General features: G+C 46.1%; 1 protein-coding gene across 1 annotated transcript in view; it reads left to right on the top strand.

The window, feature by feature from the left end:
* Window positions 1–15940, top strand: part of RORC (RAR related orphan receptor C) — a 61917-nt gene extending 45977 nt beyond the window's left edge. The window contains exons 10-22 of the mRNA XM_081968093.1: window positions 2859–2998; window positions 3895–3948; window positions 4783–4878; window positions 5012–5117; window positions 5634–5732; window positions 6306–6445; window positions 7296–7471; window positions 8937–9045; window positions 10294–10495; window positions 11302–11417; window positions 12450–12619; window positions 12824–12879; window positions 13225–15940. Of these exons, the coding sequence (XP_081824219.1) occupies window positions 2859–2998; window positions 3895–3948; window positions 4783–4878; window positions 5012–5117; window positions 5634–5732; window positions 6306–6445; window positions 7296–7471; window positions 8937–9045; window positions 10294–10495; window positions 11302–11417; window positions 12450–12619; window positions 12824–12879; window positions 13225–13556 (1796 nt within the window). The 3' untranslated portion in view covers window positions 13557–15940. The remainder of the gene's footprint in view (window positions 1–2858; window positions 2999–3894; window positions 3949–4782; window positions 4879–5011; window positions 5118–5633; window positions 5733–6305; window positions 6446–7295; window positions 7472–8936; window positions 9046–10293; window positions 10496–11301; window positions 11418–12449; window positions 12620–12823; window positions 12880–13224) is intronic.
* The last annotated feature ends 1643 nt before the right edge of the window (window positions 15941–17583 follow it).

Below are 17583 nucleotides of genomic sequence, written 5' to 3' on the forward strand. Positions count from 1 at the left end.
ACGTGCAGAGGAGACCCAAATTCTTGATTCTGCTGCAGAGAGATGCAGGTTTCGATTTTATGGCCTCTTCGTTGCATCTTTTTTTTAAGCGAGGTTTTCCTGCAGGAGAGATTAAACAGTTGGCTCCTGTCTTTATTTTTTGCAGAGCATAAATATTTTGGCTCCCGCAGCTATTTGGTGATGCACCGTGTGGCAGGGTGCCCGAGGCCTCAAAATTGAGCTCCAGAGGCACTTTGGGAGGGGGGGCAACCCCCCCCCCCCACTTCCAGCCGCAGAATGGCTGCTAAACAGTTGTCAGAAATCTGCCCATTCGGGCACCGTTTTAAGCTTCCTCCAGCCTCAGCCGATGGGCGAGAAATTCGGTAAAATTCAAATTAAAGTTGGCTCAAGTCCCTCCATGGGTGAAGAAGTCCTCCAAAATCAGTGGGGAAGAAGAGAGGCATTCAAAAGTCCCGTTGCTTTCTTGGGAATTCTGGGGCCTGTGAGTTCAGATATACTGCGCTGATCCATGGAGGGATAACCTTCCGATTTGTGTTTTTTTTTTTTCTTGTTATCTTTAATGAATGCCTTCAAGGCCACTTCAAACCAAAGTTATTTACGATAAGTTGTGCACAGCAAGCCACCTTTCTTGTTTCTCCATCTCTCTCGACTCCCAACAATTCAATTAGGAGGAAAGAAATTACGGTTAAATTGTTTTAGTGATTTCCTCCTATTCGGTTATTGAATTCCCTGACAATCCGATCAGATCAGACTGCCACCCAGCTCTAAATCTAGCCTCCCCCGCAGGGATCTACTGGATCCTTGCTCGCAAAGGGCAAAGCCTCCCTTCCCAGATTGACAGGTAGACTGCCCCTCCAACTGGAGGTTCTATTCAGTCAGCAAAAACCCTTACAGGCTCCAAATTGGGCCGATTTTCTCTTGTAAAAAGGACTCGGGCAGGAGGGAGGGAATATAGATATATAGATATAGATATAGAGATAGATGATAGATGATAGATGATAGATAGATAGATAGATAGATAGATAGATAGATAGATAGATAGATAGATAGACAGATGATAGATAGATGATAGATAGATGATAGATAGATAGATAGATAGATAGATAGATGATAGATAGATGATAGATAGATAGATAGATAGATAGATGATAGATAGATAGATAGATAGATAGATAGATAGATAGATAGATAGATAGATAGATAGATAGATGTTGTGTTGTTTTTGTGCTGATAAATAAATATATATAGAAGGGCCAAGAGTCTTAAGGTCCCAATCCACTTGTAATCCGTGCACAGCACGTAAGTCAGCAAAGTGGCATCCGTTTTGGGGAGAGGGGAAAAAATAATAATCTTCCCCTTGGCAACGATTCCAAAGTTGTCCATGGCAAAAAAAAAAAAAAACTGCTCTTAAGGGGCATCAGATCTGGATTTTTTTTTTAAAAAAAAACAACCCTCCGAATTAATTTTAATCCTCTTCCCTTCCTCTCGAGGCAAGGACACGTCCTTTTTTGCAAATCAGCCCAGGGATTTCCAGGGGAAAAAATGAGATTTTGCTCCAGCAGGTCAAAAACATGGGAGCCCCCTCTGCAATGCAGATAAAAAAAAAACAACCCAGATACGGAGCAGAGAGAAGGGTGGGGTGGGGAGAGCTTGGCTATGTGTGTGTGTGTGTGTTTGAAGAAAAAACACAGACAGTGCTGTGGGGGGGGGGGGGAATAATTTTCCCTCCCTGTGACTCAGCCCCTGCAAGCCCAAAGCGCCTCCGCCTGGCCCTCTCCTGCGCTGAGGACAGAGGAGGGTAAAAATGCCAAAGGAGCGAACAACAACAACAAGGTGTGGCTGATTGTGTATGTGTGTGTGTTGTTGTTTTTGCAATTTGCCAGGGCACAAGCGGGCAGCGTCTCCCCGAGCCTGTCTCTTTGCGAAATGCATTACGATTGCAGCTGCTGGATGCTTGGAACATCCTTGCCAGGGTGAATAGGCAGCCTGGCTAAGATAAGCCAAGATGGCTTATTTGGGCAGACCCTGATCGAGACGATTTCGGCAGGAGTTAGCAAAAGCGTGCAAACGTAGCGGGCGAAGGGTGCGTGCCTGTCCTTGGTGCGTTTCCCAGAGGCTGGGACTGATTGCAAAAGGGTCAACTCAATCGTTGAAAATAATTGCGCGTGTGTGTTTTTCTTTTTGTCAAAGCACCTGGTGTGCCCAAATATGAGAGGGAGCAGACCGCTTTCCCTTTCCCCTTTCAGCCCCCACTCCAGGAGCCCCCCAGGCAGTCGCTTACACGACAAACCATTTTGTGCTACATAAAATAAATGAAGGGAGACTAGTCTAGATCTATTTCAAGCTATTTAGCTCTCATCAGCTAGCCATACCCTTGCTGGGACTCAAATTTGGGCTCTTCTTACATATTAGGCAGTTGTTTTAACCTCTAAGCCACAAGCTCTCCTCCCTTATCCACTGAGCCAAGGGAGTGCTTTTTTTTTCTTTTTGTCAAAGCACCTGCTGTGCCCAAATATATGGAATTTATATATATATAAATTTGGGTCATTCACACTGCATGCTGTCTGGGCTTTAATAATTCCATTCCCACATTTCTTGGAGATTAGCGTAACTCTTCTCCCGCGGTAAGTTCTCCCACGGCGAGGTGGCCCGTTAGCCCATTCCGGATTGCAAACCACAGAGGAAACGGAGGAAGGGGTCACAAAACGGGCTCCCTCCGGGTTAGCATCGCCAAGAAGGGGTCGCTTTACTGTCCAGGAGGCCTCTGGCCAGTAGTGCAATTCAGCCGGTTCTATCCGGTTCAGGGGGTTGTTTTTAATAAGGTTGTTGATTTCTCTCTCCGTTCCCCCCACCCCCAGATACCGTGACGAGGACTTTCGATCAGAAGGAAAAGCTGACGTCCATGTTCCATGAAGCTGGGTCCCCTCAGCTGATTGTCGGAGGGCGAGGAACAGTCTGGATTCTGACATTTGTGGAGTCTGAAATCACGCCCACTGAGGTAAGCCATCCCATCCCTCCATCCAAACCCCCGACTGATAGTCCTCGACTTACAAGCGTTGGTTTTAAGAAAAGTTCGAAGTTGCAATGCTATTGGAAAAAGCGACTTAGGAGCAATGCACCAATTCAGTGTTCTGACAGTGGCTTCCCCAGAGCCTGAAGCAAACTCCTCGTCCCGACAAAAAAACCCTTTTATTTATCTACTGTGAATTCTGCTCATTCACATCCAACAAAGGCTTTCAGGGGAGGATTTAGAGTCACAGACCTTATCTGGCTTGGAGAGCTGCCAGGCCCAGATCTGCAGAACTTGGCAAGAAGTATTGGAGACTCACGAACCAATTAAGCGAACTGATTGCCTTCTGCAAACTCCACTCCCCTTTCGCTCCTCTTTTATGTCCTCTGGGAGGGGCCATTCATCGTCCACCTGTGGCCTTACTCCCAAGTCGACCCTTGTTCTTTAGCTGCTCCCTTCGTCTGGCAACTCTGCATATGCACACACTGGGAACAGGCTCCAGCTGTTCTTCTGCCTCACTGATGTCTGACTCTGAAGGCAGCTGATAACTGTCAGACGGCCCTGGCCCCCTCTCTGCCTCCGACACAGAGCCCTCATCAGAGCCTTCCACAGACTCCAGGACTGGCCCATCTTCCTCCCCAACCCTCCTCACTGTCTGACTCTGCTGCCAACTCCTAGCCTCTGGCAGGTCACAACGTTCGGGTGCTTGGCAACCAGTTCACATTTATGATGGTTATGGTGTCTTGTGGTCAAGTTTGTCACCTTCCCAGCTGGCTTCCGATAAGCAAAGCTGGATTGGCTGAATGATCAAGTGATTTGCTTAACGACTGTGATAAACAATTCACAATGCTCAAGGTGTGTGTCTCTCTTTCCCTGGTGCCCAGGTGCCAGTCCGCGTCGAAGAGAAGGCCGAGAAGGATTGTAAGAGAGCAGAGAAGGTGAGCTCACAGCTCAGGTTGGAAAGGGATGGATGTCTTCTCCAAGGGAAGGGAAGTGTTGGAGAGGCTTTGTGTCTGAGTAGAGACAGTTTCCAGCTCCTCAAGTACAACGTATGGTCCGGTCTTGGCTAGTTGGCAAGAACCAACTCCTTAAGACAACTTAAGCTGATAGCTTGGCGGGACTTTTGTCTCCTCCGGTTACTTCAATTTCCAGGCACAGAGCACCCCCAGAGGTCTTCTAGAAGACTTGGCTAGGGCTGGGTTGGATTGGGGCTGAGTTCACCTGAGTTGAGTTGAGTTGGGTTGGGTTGGGTTGGGTTGGGTTACATTGGGTGGGGTGGGTGTGGGGAGTTGGGTTGGATTGAGTTGGGATGGGTTGGAAGGGTTGGGTTGGGTTGGATGAGATGGGATGGGATGGGATACATAAGATTGGATTGGGTTTTATTGGGTTTTATTGGGTTTTATTGGGTTAGGTTGGGTTGAGTTGGGATGGGTTGGGTTGGGATGGGATGGATTGGATGAGATGGGATAGGATGGGATACATAAGATTGGATTGGGTTTTATTGGGTTAGGTTGGGTTGGGTTGAGTTGGGTTGGGTTAGGTTGGGATGGGTTGGGATGGGATGGGTTGGATGAGATGGGATAGGATGGGATGGGATACATAAGGTTGGATTGGGTTTTATTGGGTTGGGATGGGTTGGGTTGGAATGGTTTGGAGGAGATGGGATATGATGGGATGGGATGCATAGGGATGGATTGGGTTTTGTTGGGTTGGGATGGGTTGGGTTGGGTTGAGTTGGATAGATTTTATTTTCCCTGTTGTGCCATTTGTAGGGCAACTGCGACAACTTCATCCAGATGATCGAAAGGATAGAGAATAAAACCCTGGTCTGTGGCACGAACGCGGGTGCTCCCAAATGCTGGACTCTGGTAAGGGGCTGGACAACCAATACAGAAGGGGCTTTGAGCAACCAGGGGGACCCATAAGAATCAATCGGATATCATTCTCAGTTTCGAACTGCTTTTATTGGCAGGCTGATCTGTGGTTCTCTTTTCCTTTCAGGTCAACACGACACTGCAGAGAAGCAACCAGGGTCAAATTTTCACCATGCTGGGGGAGAACGTGGTCTCATCCTCACCCTTGCAAAGCACCGTCACTGTCGCCATTGGTAAGGGGCTCCAGAACAAGCCAAAATTCCTTTTTTAAAATGTTTTTCCAAATCTCAAGCTTTTTATTATATATATTGACAAAAGAGAAACAATCATTCCCCTGGCTCAGCTGATAAGGGAGGAAAGCTTGTGGCTTAGAGGTTAATACAACTGCCTGATATGTAAAAACAGCCCAAGTTTGAGTCCCAGCAAGGGTATGGCTAGCTTAAATTTCCTGGCAGTTAGAGCAGTTTATCAGTGGAACAACTTGCCTCCAGAAGTTGTGAATGCTCCAACACGGGAAGTCTTTAAAAAGAGATTGGGGTAGGGTTTCCTGCCTAGGCAGGGGGCTGGACTAGAAGACCTCCAAGGTCCCTTCAAACTCTGTTATTCTATCCTATTTTCCCTCCTAATAGCAGGATCAGAGCTCAGGTGCTAGGCAAAATAAATCAAATCAGCATTGCGGGTGAAGCATTCAAGATTTCTATATTTTTTAAAAAAACAGATTTTAGCTCTGGCTTTTCTCCATATTTCAGAGGACAGCCTCTACTCCGCCTTATCCGGGAATAAAAGTTCCTTCCAGAGGAGTTACGGACGGAAAAAAGGGGTCAAGACGAGGGACAGTTGGCTCAGCAGTAAGAAAAGCTCCTTGTTCATTTTCCCCCTTTCCTGAAAATGGAATACGGGGAGTCCTCGACTTACAATGGTTCATTTACTGACCATTCAAATTTACGACAGCACTGAAAAAAGGGACTTACGGCAATTTTTCATGTTTATGATCAGTTTTTCACCCCTTACGACCATCGTAGCATCCCCGTGGTCACAAAATTCAACTGGCTCACGTTTATGACGGTTGCAGTGTCCTGGGGGGGGGGGAGGGAAGGTGTCACATAATCTCCTTTTGCGACCTTCTGGCAAGAGAAGCCGATTCACTTAAACAATGGTGTGACTAACTTAACAACCACTTAACAAACGTGGCAAGCAAGAGGGTAAACTGGGACTAAGCCCACTTAAAAAGAATATTTCACCCAGCAGCAGAAATTTTGGGCTCAGTTTATGGCCGTAAGTCGAGGACCTTCTGCGTTGATTTATAAAGCCAAAAGCTCTTGAAAAAGACAGAGAGGAGTTTTCATGGCAAACTCCTGGCAGGCTACCAAGTTGGGATCATTTTGTTTGTTTGTTTTTTCATCCTGAATTTTCTGTCCTAGATGCCGAGTTCGAAGGAGCAGCCTTCTTCCCCCATAAAGATCGAAGGAAAGACGAAATTTTCTTCTTTTACAACGAGGTCAACCGGTCAGCCGGCCTGGATGAGGAGCTGTACAAAATTTGGGTTGGACGCGTGTGCAAGGTTGGGAAAAGGAGGTGTTTTCTTCCTACGGAGGTGGAAGGCTGAAAGTCAAAGGGCTTGATCAATCACTATATACCCTGTTTCCCCGAAAATAAGCCCTGCCCTGAAAATGACACCTCCCCAAAAATATTGCAACACAGCAGCAGCCATGAGGTGAACACACTCGCTGCCTCCTGCACCTCAAAAATAATAAGACCTCCCTGAAAATAAGGCCAACTGCTTATTATTCTGCTCATTCACATCCAGCCATCTTTCAAGGGAGGATTTACAGCCACAGACCTTATCTGGCTTGGAGAGCTGCCAGGCCAATATCTGCAGAACTTGGCAAGGAGTCTTGGAGACTCATGAACCAATTAAGCGAACTAATGGTCTCCTGCAAACTCCACTCCCCAGTCGCTCCTCTTTTATTCCCTCTGGGAGGGGCCATTCATCCTCCACCTGTGGCCTCCCTCCCAAGTCAACCCCTGTTGTTTAGCTGTTCCCTTTGTCTGGCAACTCTGGGAGCAGGCTCCAGCTGTTCTTCTGCCTCACTGATGTCTGACTCTGAAGGCAGCTGATAACTGTCAGACGACCCTGGCCCCTTCTCTGCCTCCGACGCAGAGCCCTCATCAGAGCCTTCCCCAGACTCCAGGACTGGCCCATCTTCCTCCCCAACCCTCCTCACTGTCCAAATCTGCTACCAGCTCGACTGGCTGCTGGCGGGCCACAACATACAGTATCTTTGGAGAATGTGGGCAGATGGAAGCATGTGGATTTCGTTTCCAGATTGAGGAAGGGACGTTCTCTTTATGGGATGGAAAGAAATGAAAATCCCAAGAAATGAGATTCAGGGTGTGTCTTTTATCTCCAGGTGGATCAGGGAGAGAAATCATCCTCAGCTGATTTCTGGAGCACCTTCCTCAAAGCGAGGCTGGTGTGTGGAAGCCCCCACGAGCCCCTGCGCTTCCACCGCCTGGAGGACGCCTTCGTTTTCAGAGAGGAGGGCCAGGCCGAGGCAACGTTGTATGGGGTCTTCTCCAGCCCGTGGTGAGTGGTGAGAGATGGCCTGCAGGTCAACGGGAAGTTGGATCTGGAATCCTGTCTCTGTTGAGGATGCATCCAATCGATAAGGACTTCTGAACGTTGGGATGATGCTTATGCTGGAATTCACTTGGGGGGGAAGGGATGGGAGATTTAATCTGGACCCTAAGGAGGAAATACGTTTAAGTCCAACCAAAAGAAAGAATACTTTCAGCATAGCCTTTAAATCTATTCCCTGTTGGAGCAACTTGGCTACCTGAGAGCTGTCCGTGGTACTGAAATTCCCAGAGTGTGGTCCTATGGGGGTGCTGTCCAGAGTCCTGAATTTCCCAGGCTGAGACCGGTAGCCCTCGACTTAAGGACCGCAACCGAGCCCAAAATTTATGTCGCTAAGCAAGACAGTGGCCACGTGAATTTTGCCCCACTTTACGACTTTCCACGCCACGGTTGTTCAGGGAATCCCTGCAGTTGTTAAGGTAGTAACACGGTCGTTAAATGACTCCCTCCCCTTGCTTGTCAGACGGTCACATGCGCTGATCCCAGGACACTACAACTGTCATAAATACGAGTTGCTAATTGCCTGAATGTTGATCCCACGACAACAGGGGATGCTGAAACGGTCGTACACCTGAAATACAGTCCTACGTCACTTTTTTCAGTGCTGTTGTAACTTTAAACGGTCATTGAACGAACTGTCGTAAGTCAAGGACTACCCATAGCCTGCTCGGGTGCTGTCCGTGATCCTGAAATCCCCAGACCAGGATATACTGATGCAAAACTCAACACCCATTAATGGCTGCTAGAATTGTGTTTGCTAAAAATGGGAAGAATGAGAAAATGCCAACGCAGGAGGAAGTTATTCGTAAAATAATGGGATGTGCTGAAATGAGTCCATTGACATTTGAAATTAGAGAGCAAGAAGATAAACAATTTTATAAGATGTGGGAGTTATTTTATCAGTGGTTAGATTAAAAAAAAACATGGCAATGAAAGAAGTTAGAGGATGTCATAAATGCAGGAATAATAGAATGATACTGAATATAACATGAAGAGTTATTATTATTGGATAGATTGAAGATTATTTAATGAATGTTATTAGATTAGATTTATTAGATTTGTTAGCCGCTCCCTCTCCACGAAGAGAGGAGCCAATATGTAGTATATCTCGTTTAAAATGAAGGAATAATAGTCAGACAAATGAGGTATAATGATAATAATGTATACAAACATATTCGATTTGATAATATGTGATTCATATAAATTGCATATGTTTTGTGTCTTGTTTGTCTATGACTGCATGAAAATAAAAACCTTTATATTAAAAAAAACTCAACATCTGATATATATATATATATATATATATATATATATATATATATATATATATATATATATATATATATATATATATATATATATATATATATATATATATATATATATATAAAATTTCTGCTTTATTTCTTCCAAGGGGCACCTCTGCAGTCTGTGCTTACTCGATGAATCGAATCAGCTCCTATTTTGAAATGTCCAAATTCAAGGATGCTTCAGGCGCCATCCCCCATCCCAGACCTGGCACAGTAAGATCCATCGGATGCTCTGCTTTGGGGTTACTTTATTGTTGTTGTTTTCAAACAGTGTCTGATTGGCACTTGATTTAGTTTACTTCCCCGGGGGGAAGGGGAGATAAAAATAGGGGGGGGGGAAGCATTAAGATACAAATATACAGACGAAAAACAATCCAAGTGGATTTATTGTAGGGAAGTATAACGTGGAAGAATAAAAATTCATTTTTATGTAAATATGAAGTCGGGGTCACTGCAATGCCACCCCGAGAATCTACTAGAGGAAGAAAATAAGTAAGGGCAACAACGGAGAGGAGGGAGGAAGAGGAGGGAAAAGAAGAAAGGGCAAGGGAGGGGAAGTAAGAGGAGGAGAGAGGGTAAGAAGGAGAAAAGGAGAGGAGGAGTGGGGGAAGGAAGGGAAGAAGAAACGAGGAAGGAGAGGAGAAAAGGAGAAGACAGAGAAGGGAGGTAGAGAAGACGGAAGGAGTAGGATTGTCGCCAAATAAGATGGAGTTATGGGGTGGCAAGGAAGTGACCCCAACTGTGTTTTCTATATTCATAAGAAGATAAATGTTAATAGCTAACAGATAAATGTCAAGAGTATTTGCAGCAGTGTATATTATTTTTCCAGAAAAAAATTTTTTGTTCTCTTACTTACCATTTTAAGTATATATTCACGTAATTCTTCTTCTTCTTTACATTTGTCATTCTTATACATTTATTATTTCATTTAATAGGTTATAATATACAGTTTGGATTGCTTTATTTACCATTCCTTCCTCCTGTTGCAACACCGCCTCATTTTCCCTTTCTTTCCTCCCTCCCTCCCTTCTCTATTTTCTTCCTTCCTCCTCTCCTTCCCCTTCCTTCTTCCCTTACCATTCTCCTACTCCTTCTCTTCCTCTCCCTTCCGTCCTCCTCTCCTTATCTCTTTCTTCTTTCCCCCATCTTCCTTTCAACAAGTATATTTGTGAATGTATATGAAAGGGGAAAAAATTAATTTAAACATTTGGGGGAGGGGGTTTACTTCCCGCTGCCCTGAACGATTCTGCCACTGCTATATTCAACGAGAATGTAAAATATTTGGGATTTGCGAGTTGAGATTGAGAGCTTATTTCTAAAAGGCTTTTGGGGATGAATTGGCCGGGAAAATAAATGAAGGAGGCCACTTTTCTGCATTATCGGACAGAACTTGAGTTTGGCATTTGGGATCTCCTTCTCCGCGTGAGAACGTCTCATGCCTCTCTCCTTCTCCAACCACAGTGTGTTCCACCAGATTCCAGTTCTTCTTTGGCCAAAATGCTGGCTTTCATTAGAGACCACCCAGAGTTAGAAGCTGTGATCTATCCAGATGAGGAGCAGCCTCTGTATGTCCTCCAGATGAACGATACGTACACTAAGGTGGTGGCGGACAGGGCCCGGGATGCCAACAACGTAGCCCATGATGTCCTCTTTCTTGGAACTGGTGAGTTTGCTGTGTACGGAAGTTGTGTGACTCACAAAACTTTAATAGAACAGAATAACAGAATAAGAGAGTTGGGGGGGGGGAACCTTGGAGGTCTTCTAGTCCAACCTTCTGCTCAGGCAGGAAGCCCTGTACCACTTCAGACAAATGGCTGTCCAATCCCTTCTTTAAAACCTCCAGTGTTGGGGCATTCACAATTTCTGGAGGCAAGTTGTTCCACTGATTAATTGTTCTAACTGTCAGGAAATTTCTCTTTAGTTCTAGGTTGCTTCTCTCCTTGATTTGTTTCCTACCGTGGGGAAATGGGAGGTGGGAATTACACAGAGAGTGGGTGATATGTAGCCATAACAACATTCTTTCTCAGGAACTCAAGGTCATCCGGACCTGCAGCTTTGATGAGGCGACTGGGAGGGAACTCCTGGCTTGGATGACACTTGACTGGGCCATGTGATGGATATGTGGACGCTGGGCAGGGTCTTGAACTTTCATTTGCCGGGGTGGGGGTGGGGGAACCGGGAAGCTTTCAGATTCGGGTTTTCCCAGATGTGCCAATATGACGTCTCTAATAAAATGGAACTTTGAGGAAACTCAAACCTGGGAGTCTTATTATCATTAGGGGTGTTACTTGGGGATCCTAACACTTGCATTAAGCCATGCTCCTTCTCTACCCTTAGACGGAAGCCATCCTCACCCCATGGATGGATGGGCCCAAGGTTTTTCTGGCAAGACGTCCTGCATCTATCGCTAAGACCATTGTGGTCTCCTTCCACCTAACCAAAGTTCTTTTTGTGTGTGTGTGGTGACAGCCAAAGGGAAGATCCATAAAGTCCTCCGAAGCAAAGATCAGGCGCTGATCATCGCGGAGTTAAGCCCCTTCACGAAGGAATCACCTGTCACCCAGATGATCGTGGATGCCACAACGGTAAGACGAAGAATAAACCTTTCGGTCGGGTGCAACATTCGGGGACCGATACTGGGAGCTGAGCAGGCACCATGGGAGGGAATATCTGCCAGCTTACCTGGTTGTGTAGCCAACAAAGAAGTGAGTTAAGTGTTCTGAGCGAGGCTTCCCGAGAGCATGAAGACAACTCCTTGTCCCGACAAAAACCCCTTTTGCTAATTTCCCGTGAATTCTGCTCATTCACCTCCAGCAAAATCTTTCGAGGGAGGATTTACGGTCACAGACCTTATCTGGCTTGGAGAGTTGCCAGGCCTGATATTTGCAAAATTTGGCAAGGCGTCTCGGAGAGTCATGAACCAATGAAGCGAACTAATGGTCTCCTGCAAACTCCACTCCCCAGTCGCTCCTCTTTTATTTCCTCTGGGAGGGGCCATTCATCGTCCACATGTGGCCTTATTCCCAAGTCGACCCCTGTTTTTTAGACGCTCCCTTTGTCTGGCAACTCTGCGCATGCACACACTGGGAACAGGCTCCAGCTGTTCTTCTGCCTCACTGATGTCCGACTCCGAAGGCAGCTGATAACTGGCATATGACCCCCTCTCTGCCTCCGACACAGAGCCCTCATAAGAGCCTTCCCCAGACTCCAGGTTCCTCCCCCCAACCTCCTCACTGTCTGAATCTGCGGCCAGCTCCACTGGCCTCTGACAGGCCACAAGTGTTGGTATTTTACTTCCACCTCCTGAAATAAGGCGAAGTTAGATAAGTAGGAACATCAAGGGATCCATAGAGTTAACGGTGCATTTTCCAGATCTGTTGGTGCTCCTAGATAATGAGAAGCATAGAGACTTCCTTCCTAATACGTTTTTTTTATTCGCGTGATCTGGGGAATCATCTTTGTGACCTTCCTCTCTTGCCAAAGGAACTCTATCACCACAGAGAACGTAGGAAGGGAACACGGGTGTCTATTTTCGTAGGACCAGAGAAGATCTCCACAGCTTCCTTCCCCCGAGTTCCTTTCTTCCCCTGCACTAGAACGCATTTTGTCTCTGGTAGGGCCACCTGTATTTGAGCACCGAGCTCGAAGTCACGCGTCTACCGTTGCAAGACTGCAGCCAATACCACGGAAATTGCTGGAACTGCACCTTGGCTCGGGACCCTTACTGTGGGTGGGATGCAGCTGGCAAGACTTGTTCCGCCGTCTCCCACAAAAACCACACCAACAGGTGGGTTGGAAGCCAAGAGGAACAAAAAGTGAGGTCTTGGGGAGGGGGGAGAGGGAGAGCATTGTGCGCAGCAGTTTCTAACACACTTGTTAACACGGAGTTATGGGATCGTTGACTAGGGAGAAACGAAGTACGGAACTAGGGGGTGCTGTGAATATTGATGCAGCAATGTTCTTGAGATGTTCCCACTTGGTCCTTCAACAGGTTGATTCAGAGCCTGGACTCATCCAGCACCACTCAGGTGTGCAAAGCAGCGGAAGGTAATTCTGTCCCCTGGAGGGAGCTTGGGGTGTTGGCGGAGGCGTGGATGTGGCCCCGTCTATATTTTCATGGTCAACCACAGGAAATGGAGAAGAAGGGAAGAAGTTGGCTTGGTTGAATTTGTGTGTCAGGGTTCCAAATAGCATCCAAAAGTAAATCAGAGACCAAGGCAAAGTATTGCTCAAAAGCTCCAATTTATTAAGAGAGCCATACTCCGAAAAATGCACTACTTCTTTTCATTGCATTGAGTCTCTCTCTCTCTCTCCCTCCCTCCCTCTCTCTCTTTCTCTCTCTCTCTGCTTTTCTCTTACTCTTTCTGTCTCCTTAAACGCCGGACCCTGTAGAGAAATTAGCTCAGGGTGCCATCAAGAAAGTCAACGTTGATCGCACGGCTTACATCTACCTACCCTGCCCACTGAGGTCCCACCACGCCAGCTACAGCTGGGCCAAGGACGACATGAATTACTCCTGTGTCATGGAGGACCAATCCTGCACACTTCGCTTCGGACCGCGAACGCCGATGGAGGAAGGCCTCTTCAAGTGCACAGCTAGGGAAAAAGGCTACAAGGAGGAAATTATGGGGTTTGAGGTCGCTCTGAGTAGCGGGGGGATTCCGGAGCTCGCACTGATGCTTTCGGCTGCCGCGTTCCTTCCCATCACCATCCTTTTGCTATAGACCAGGTCCCTAGCTAGGAGTGGATCCCATCACACTGCCAAAACAAATCTTTTTTTTCCATCGCTGTCCTTTTTTAAAAATAATAATAAAACAAAAGAATCGGCTTTGGATGCATCGAGCCGCTCCTACCGATGCTCTCGGACGTACCGAGGATGTCAAATTCCAGGAGAGAGAGAGACGTGAGTCTCCCTCTGGAAGCTTCGCATGTGCGTTTTTCCTCCCCTCACCCCCCTGGGTCACCAGTCTGTCCAAGCGTAGAGACGAGGTTTGCCACCTCCAGAAGGTTTGGTGGTGGTGATAGGAGAGCCAGGAAAATAAATGTTGCTGTTGTTTTCTTTCTTGGGGAGATAAAGCGATGGGTGAGGTTTTTTTTTCTGATCTGGAAACGCCATTTAAGGAAGTCCCTCATCATGAGGGTCTCATTTGGCTTCCTGGTGACCTTCACCAAGTTTCCTTCCAGCTTTGAAGGGCAAAATATTTCCAGGTTTTGCAAGAAATATATCCTGGGCATGAGGTCTTATAGCCTGTCATTTTAATCCTTCTTGTTGCATGTGCGCTACGCAACTGCAATTTTTTTTTTTTAATTGCCGCAAAGCTCTGAGCCAGGGACCATTCAGCCTTGAAGGAGTGAGTGTCGAGGGGAGAAAAGTTTAGAAAAATTGCATTTACACCTTTGGCGGTTTTAAAAATTGGTGGCAAGGGGAGAACGGCACAAGACTGGACTCCAAAATCGAAATTTTTGCATTGACATCCCTCCGATATACAAAAAACGACAACTTAAAAGACTTGGAGATGCATCCGTGGCAGGAAAGGGGGGGGAAATGGAATCGTATTTCATTGTATCTCGTCGCGAGTCGGATCCGTCGGCTACAAGAATCCTTCAATCGTAGGAAATGTCCATTTTGAGTTGTGCATCACCCTGGTTTTTTATTCCAGTGAAGCACCAAAGCATCGCGCCCGGGAAGTCTGCTTTCACCAAGCTACGCTGCACCAAATGTGACAACTGCTTTGTGTGTCCGTTTGCGTGTCCGATTTTTTTCCACCGTGGCCTTTCCATGGCTTAACTGTGGGCGCGTCTAAACTTTAATGGGGGGACAATTTCTATTTTCTCAGACGGCTTTGGCTGAATCGTATTATCGAGCTTGGCTGTATCACATGCCTGCTTTAAAAAAAACTGCTGCCAAATTCAGCTGTATACAGTTATACACAAACATTGTGCACCAGGAAATGGTAGTGGTGTAGGGTCTCCTGCTTGAGCAGGGGGCTGGACTAGAAGACCTCCAAGGTCCCTTCCAACTCTGTTATTCTGTATTCTGAGCAGGGGGCTGGACTAGATGATCTCCAAGGTCCCTTCCAACTATGTTAGTCAGTTAAGCAGAAGGCGTCAGTCATCACTCAGGGAGTTCGATATAGTTAGTTCAAGAGTGACCTTATCGGAAGGGAAATGGTCTGGATTCGCACCTAGATACCACAGCTCCCTGGACTTGGCCCCGTTCCCTCTCTCTCAGCCTGAATTGCCCCACTACTACCCAGAAATTGTTCCAGCTGCATCTTAGGTAGAAGAACGAGGCTTGAACTGTGGGCTGGAGTAGATGATCTCTAAGGTTCCTTACAAAGTCTTAATCTCCCCTTTCACGCTCAGGATCTTTTATTCCTAACCCGCAAAAGGGATGACCTGTTTGTTTTCAGAATTGTTTTTTATGGATTTTTTTTTTAAAAAAACAGAGAAATAATAAGAAATCTGCCCGCAGAAATGATTTTAAGATGTCTTTGCTACAAGATGTACATCCACGTGAATGAAAGTTCATTCCTGTGCGAAAGAGAAAACGCATCACACTTTTTTTGGGGGGGGGGGGGGTTAAAGTTCTGTGTGTTTTTTTATCTCAGAGAAAAGTGAGACAGCTCCAGTCCACCTGAATGCTATTCGATTAAATTTAGCACATCTCCCTAGGAATCTCCCACCAGGGATTAAAATCCCTGAAGCCTGCACATTTTTCTGTGCGATCTGAAAACAAGAAACAATAGAAAACCTTTCCCCCCTGCCCCCATCATAATAATAGAAAAGCAGAGAGATATTCAAGGGAAAAGGGGGAAGGAGAAGGAAATAAACGTCAAATAAAGAGAGAACTGTTGCTAATATCTGTGATTTGAAGACTTCACGCTCATCCTTTCCAAATACAGAATTGCCCAGCAAAATTCTGTCTGGTTTCTGCAATTATGATCACTCTGCGTACACGATTTAAACGGCAGCTTGCAAATATTAGCCTCTGTTAAAAACTAACCTAATCTGCGGTCCTCGTTGTTTTTAAATCTTATTTATGGATTGCTTTGCTTGTTTGTAATGTTATCTGTCCTTCTCAATACACGCAGGTTACATTCTCTAATATGCCTTCTCGTCTTTCTGATTTCTTTTTTCTCTCGTGGCAGCCGTGTTTAAGTTCACGGGGAAGACCGATCAGAGGTTTTCGATAGTCAATTGTCTTTAGGAGGCTGTCCTCGACTTACAACAATTTGCTTAACCACTGGGGCAAGAAAAGTCATAAAACAGGGACAAACTTATTTCATAACTTTCTTGCCGAACCAAAGCTGAGTTGTGATGCTGTTATTAGATAATTCTCCGTGACTGATTGGGAGTTTGCATTTGGAAATTGCGGATTGAGCAATTCAATCGGGCTTTAAATTCTTAATATTTTGCACCGGGTTATTGAAATTCAAAGCAGGTTTTTTAAAAAAAGAAAAAAATAGAATGTTGTGTATCTTCCGTGGTACCAGTTGAAGGCATTTTTGTACCTTAAACGATTGTTTTGGAGATCGGGCTGCACACAAATAAATTGAGAAGCTACGCTGGTCATTTAATTTGAATTTAATGCAATAGCCGCACAATGGAATAGGAGATTTTGACAAAGACGGATGGCTTTGGGGCTCTGGCTAGTATTATTAATATAAGTAAATAAATACAAGAGGTTCAGTGCAACGTTTTCAGCACAAAGACTTCTTTTAAGATTCCCTTACCCATTATCCACTTCGGTTTCTAACTTTTCAGACTGAGAGATGGGGAGGTCTGGGGCCACTAAGGTAAAGCTTCCCCTCGCACATATGTGCTAGCCGTTCCCGACTCTAGGGGGCGGTGCTCATCTCCATTTCAAAACCGCAGAGCCAGCGCTGTCCGAAGACGCCTCCGTGGTCATGTGGCCAGCATGACTCAATGCCGAAAGCGCACGGAACGCCGTCCCCTTCCCACCAAAGGTGGTTCCTATTTTTCTACTCGCATTTTTACGTGCTTTCGAACTGCTAGGTTGGCAGAAACTGGGACAAGTAACGGGAGCTCACTCCATTACGCGGCACTGGGGATTCGAACCACCAAACTTTCTGATCGACAAGCTGTGTCTTAGCCACTGAGCCAGTGTCCCTTTTGGGGCCACTACCTCCCTCCAAAGTCCACATTTAGGCTTCCTAGGGTTGGCCTGCCTGCAAAGGCAGCCACGAACCTTCATAAAGGTTTGAGGCAAGGCAAGAAGCCAAGATATGATGGTTTGTTATGCAAACTAGGGTTAGTATTTTTCTCAATCCATGCACACATGGATTATTTGGGGGGTTTTTTTGTGCGAGGACGGTCAAGCTGCCAACTGAACGCCTTTTAAATTAAATTGAATTGTTTAATTGTCTTTTTAATTAAGTTTTTTTAATTAAATGGTCACTTTTAGGATAAAGGATTATGAATAAATTCAGCAAGGATCTATTTTTTGTGCGGGCGCAAATTGCTAAAGTTTGGGATTATTTGAAGATAAATTCAAATGCTCCCTTCTCAACTGTCAATCACGAGTTTGTTCAGGGCATTATGGGTAATCAATGGCGCAAGGAACTCTGGGCCACCTCGGGGTTGTTAGAGGCCACGTGCTGCTCGCGACGTGCGGGAGCGGCAGTTAAAACTCCCTCTCCCGCCCACGCTCGCCTCTGATTGGCTCACGCCTGCCCCTCCTCTTACCGCCTATTGGCTAACATAGGGCCAATGCCACACACACAAACA

The sequence above is a fragment of the Natrix helvetica genome (genome assembly GCF_964273705.1).
Source record: "Natrix helvetica genome assembly, chromosome: 16".
In the NCBI taxonomy this organism is placed as follows: domain Eukaryota; kingdom Metazoa; phylum Chordata; class Lepidosauria; order Squamata; family Natricidae; genus Natrix; species Natrix helvetica.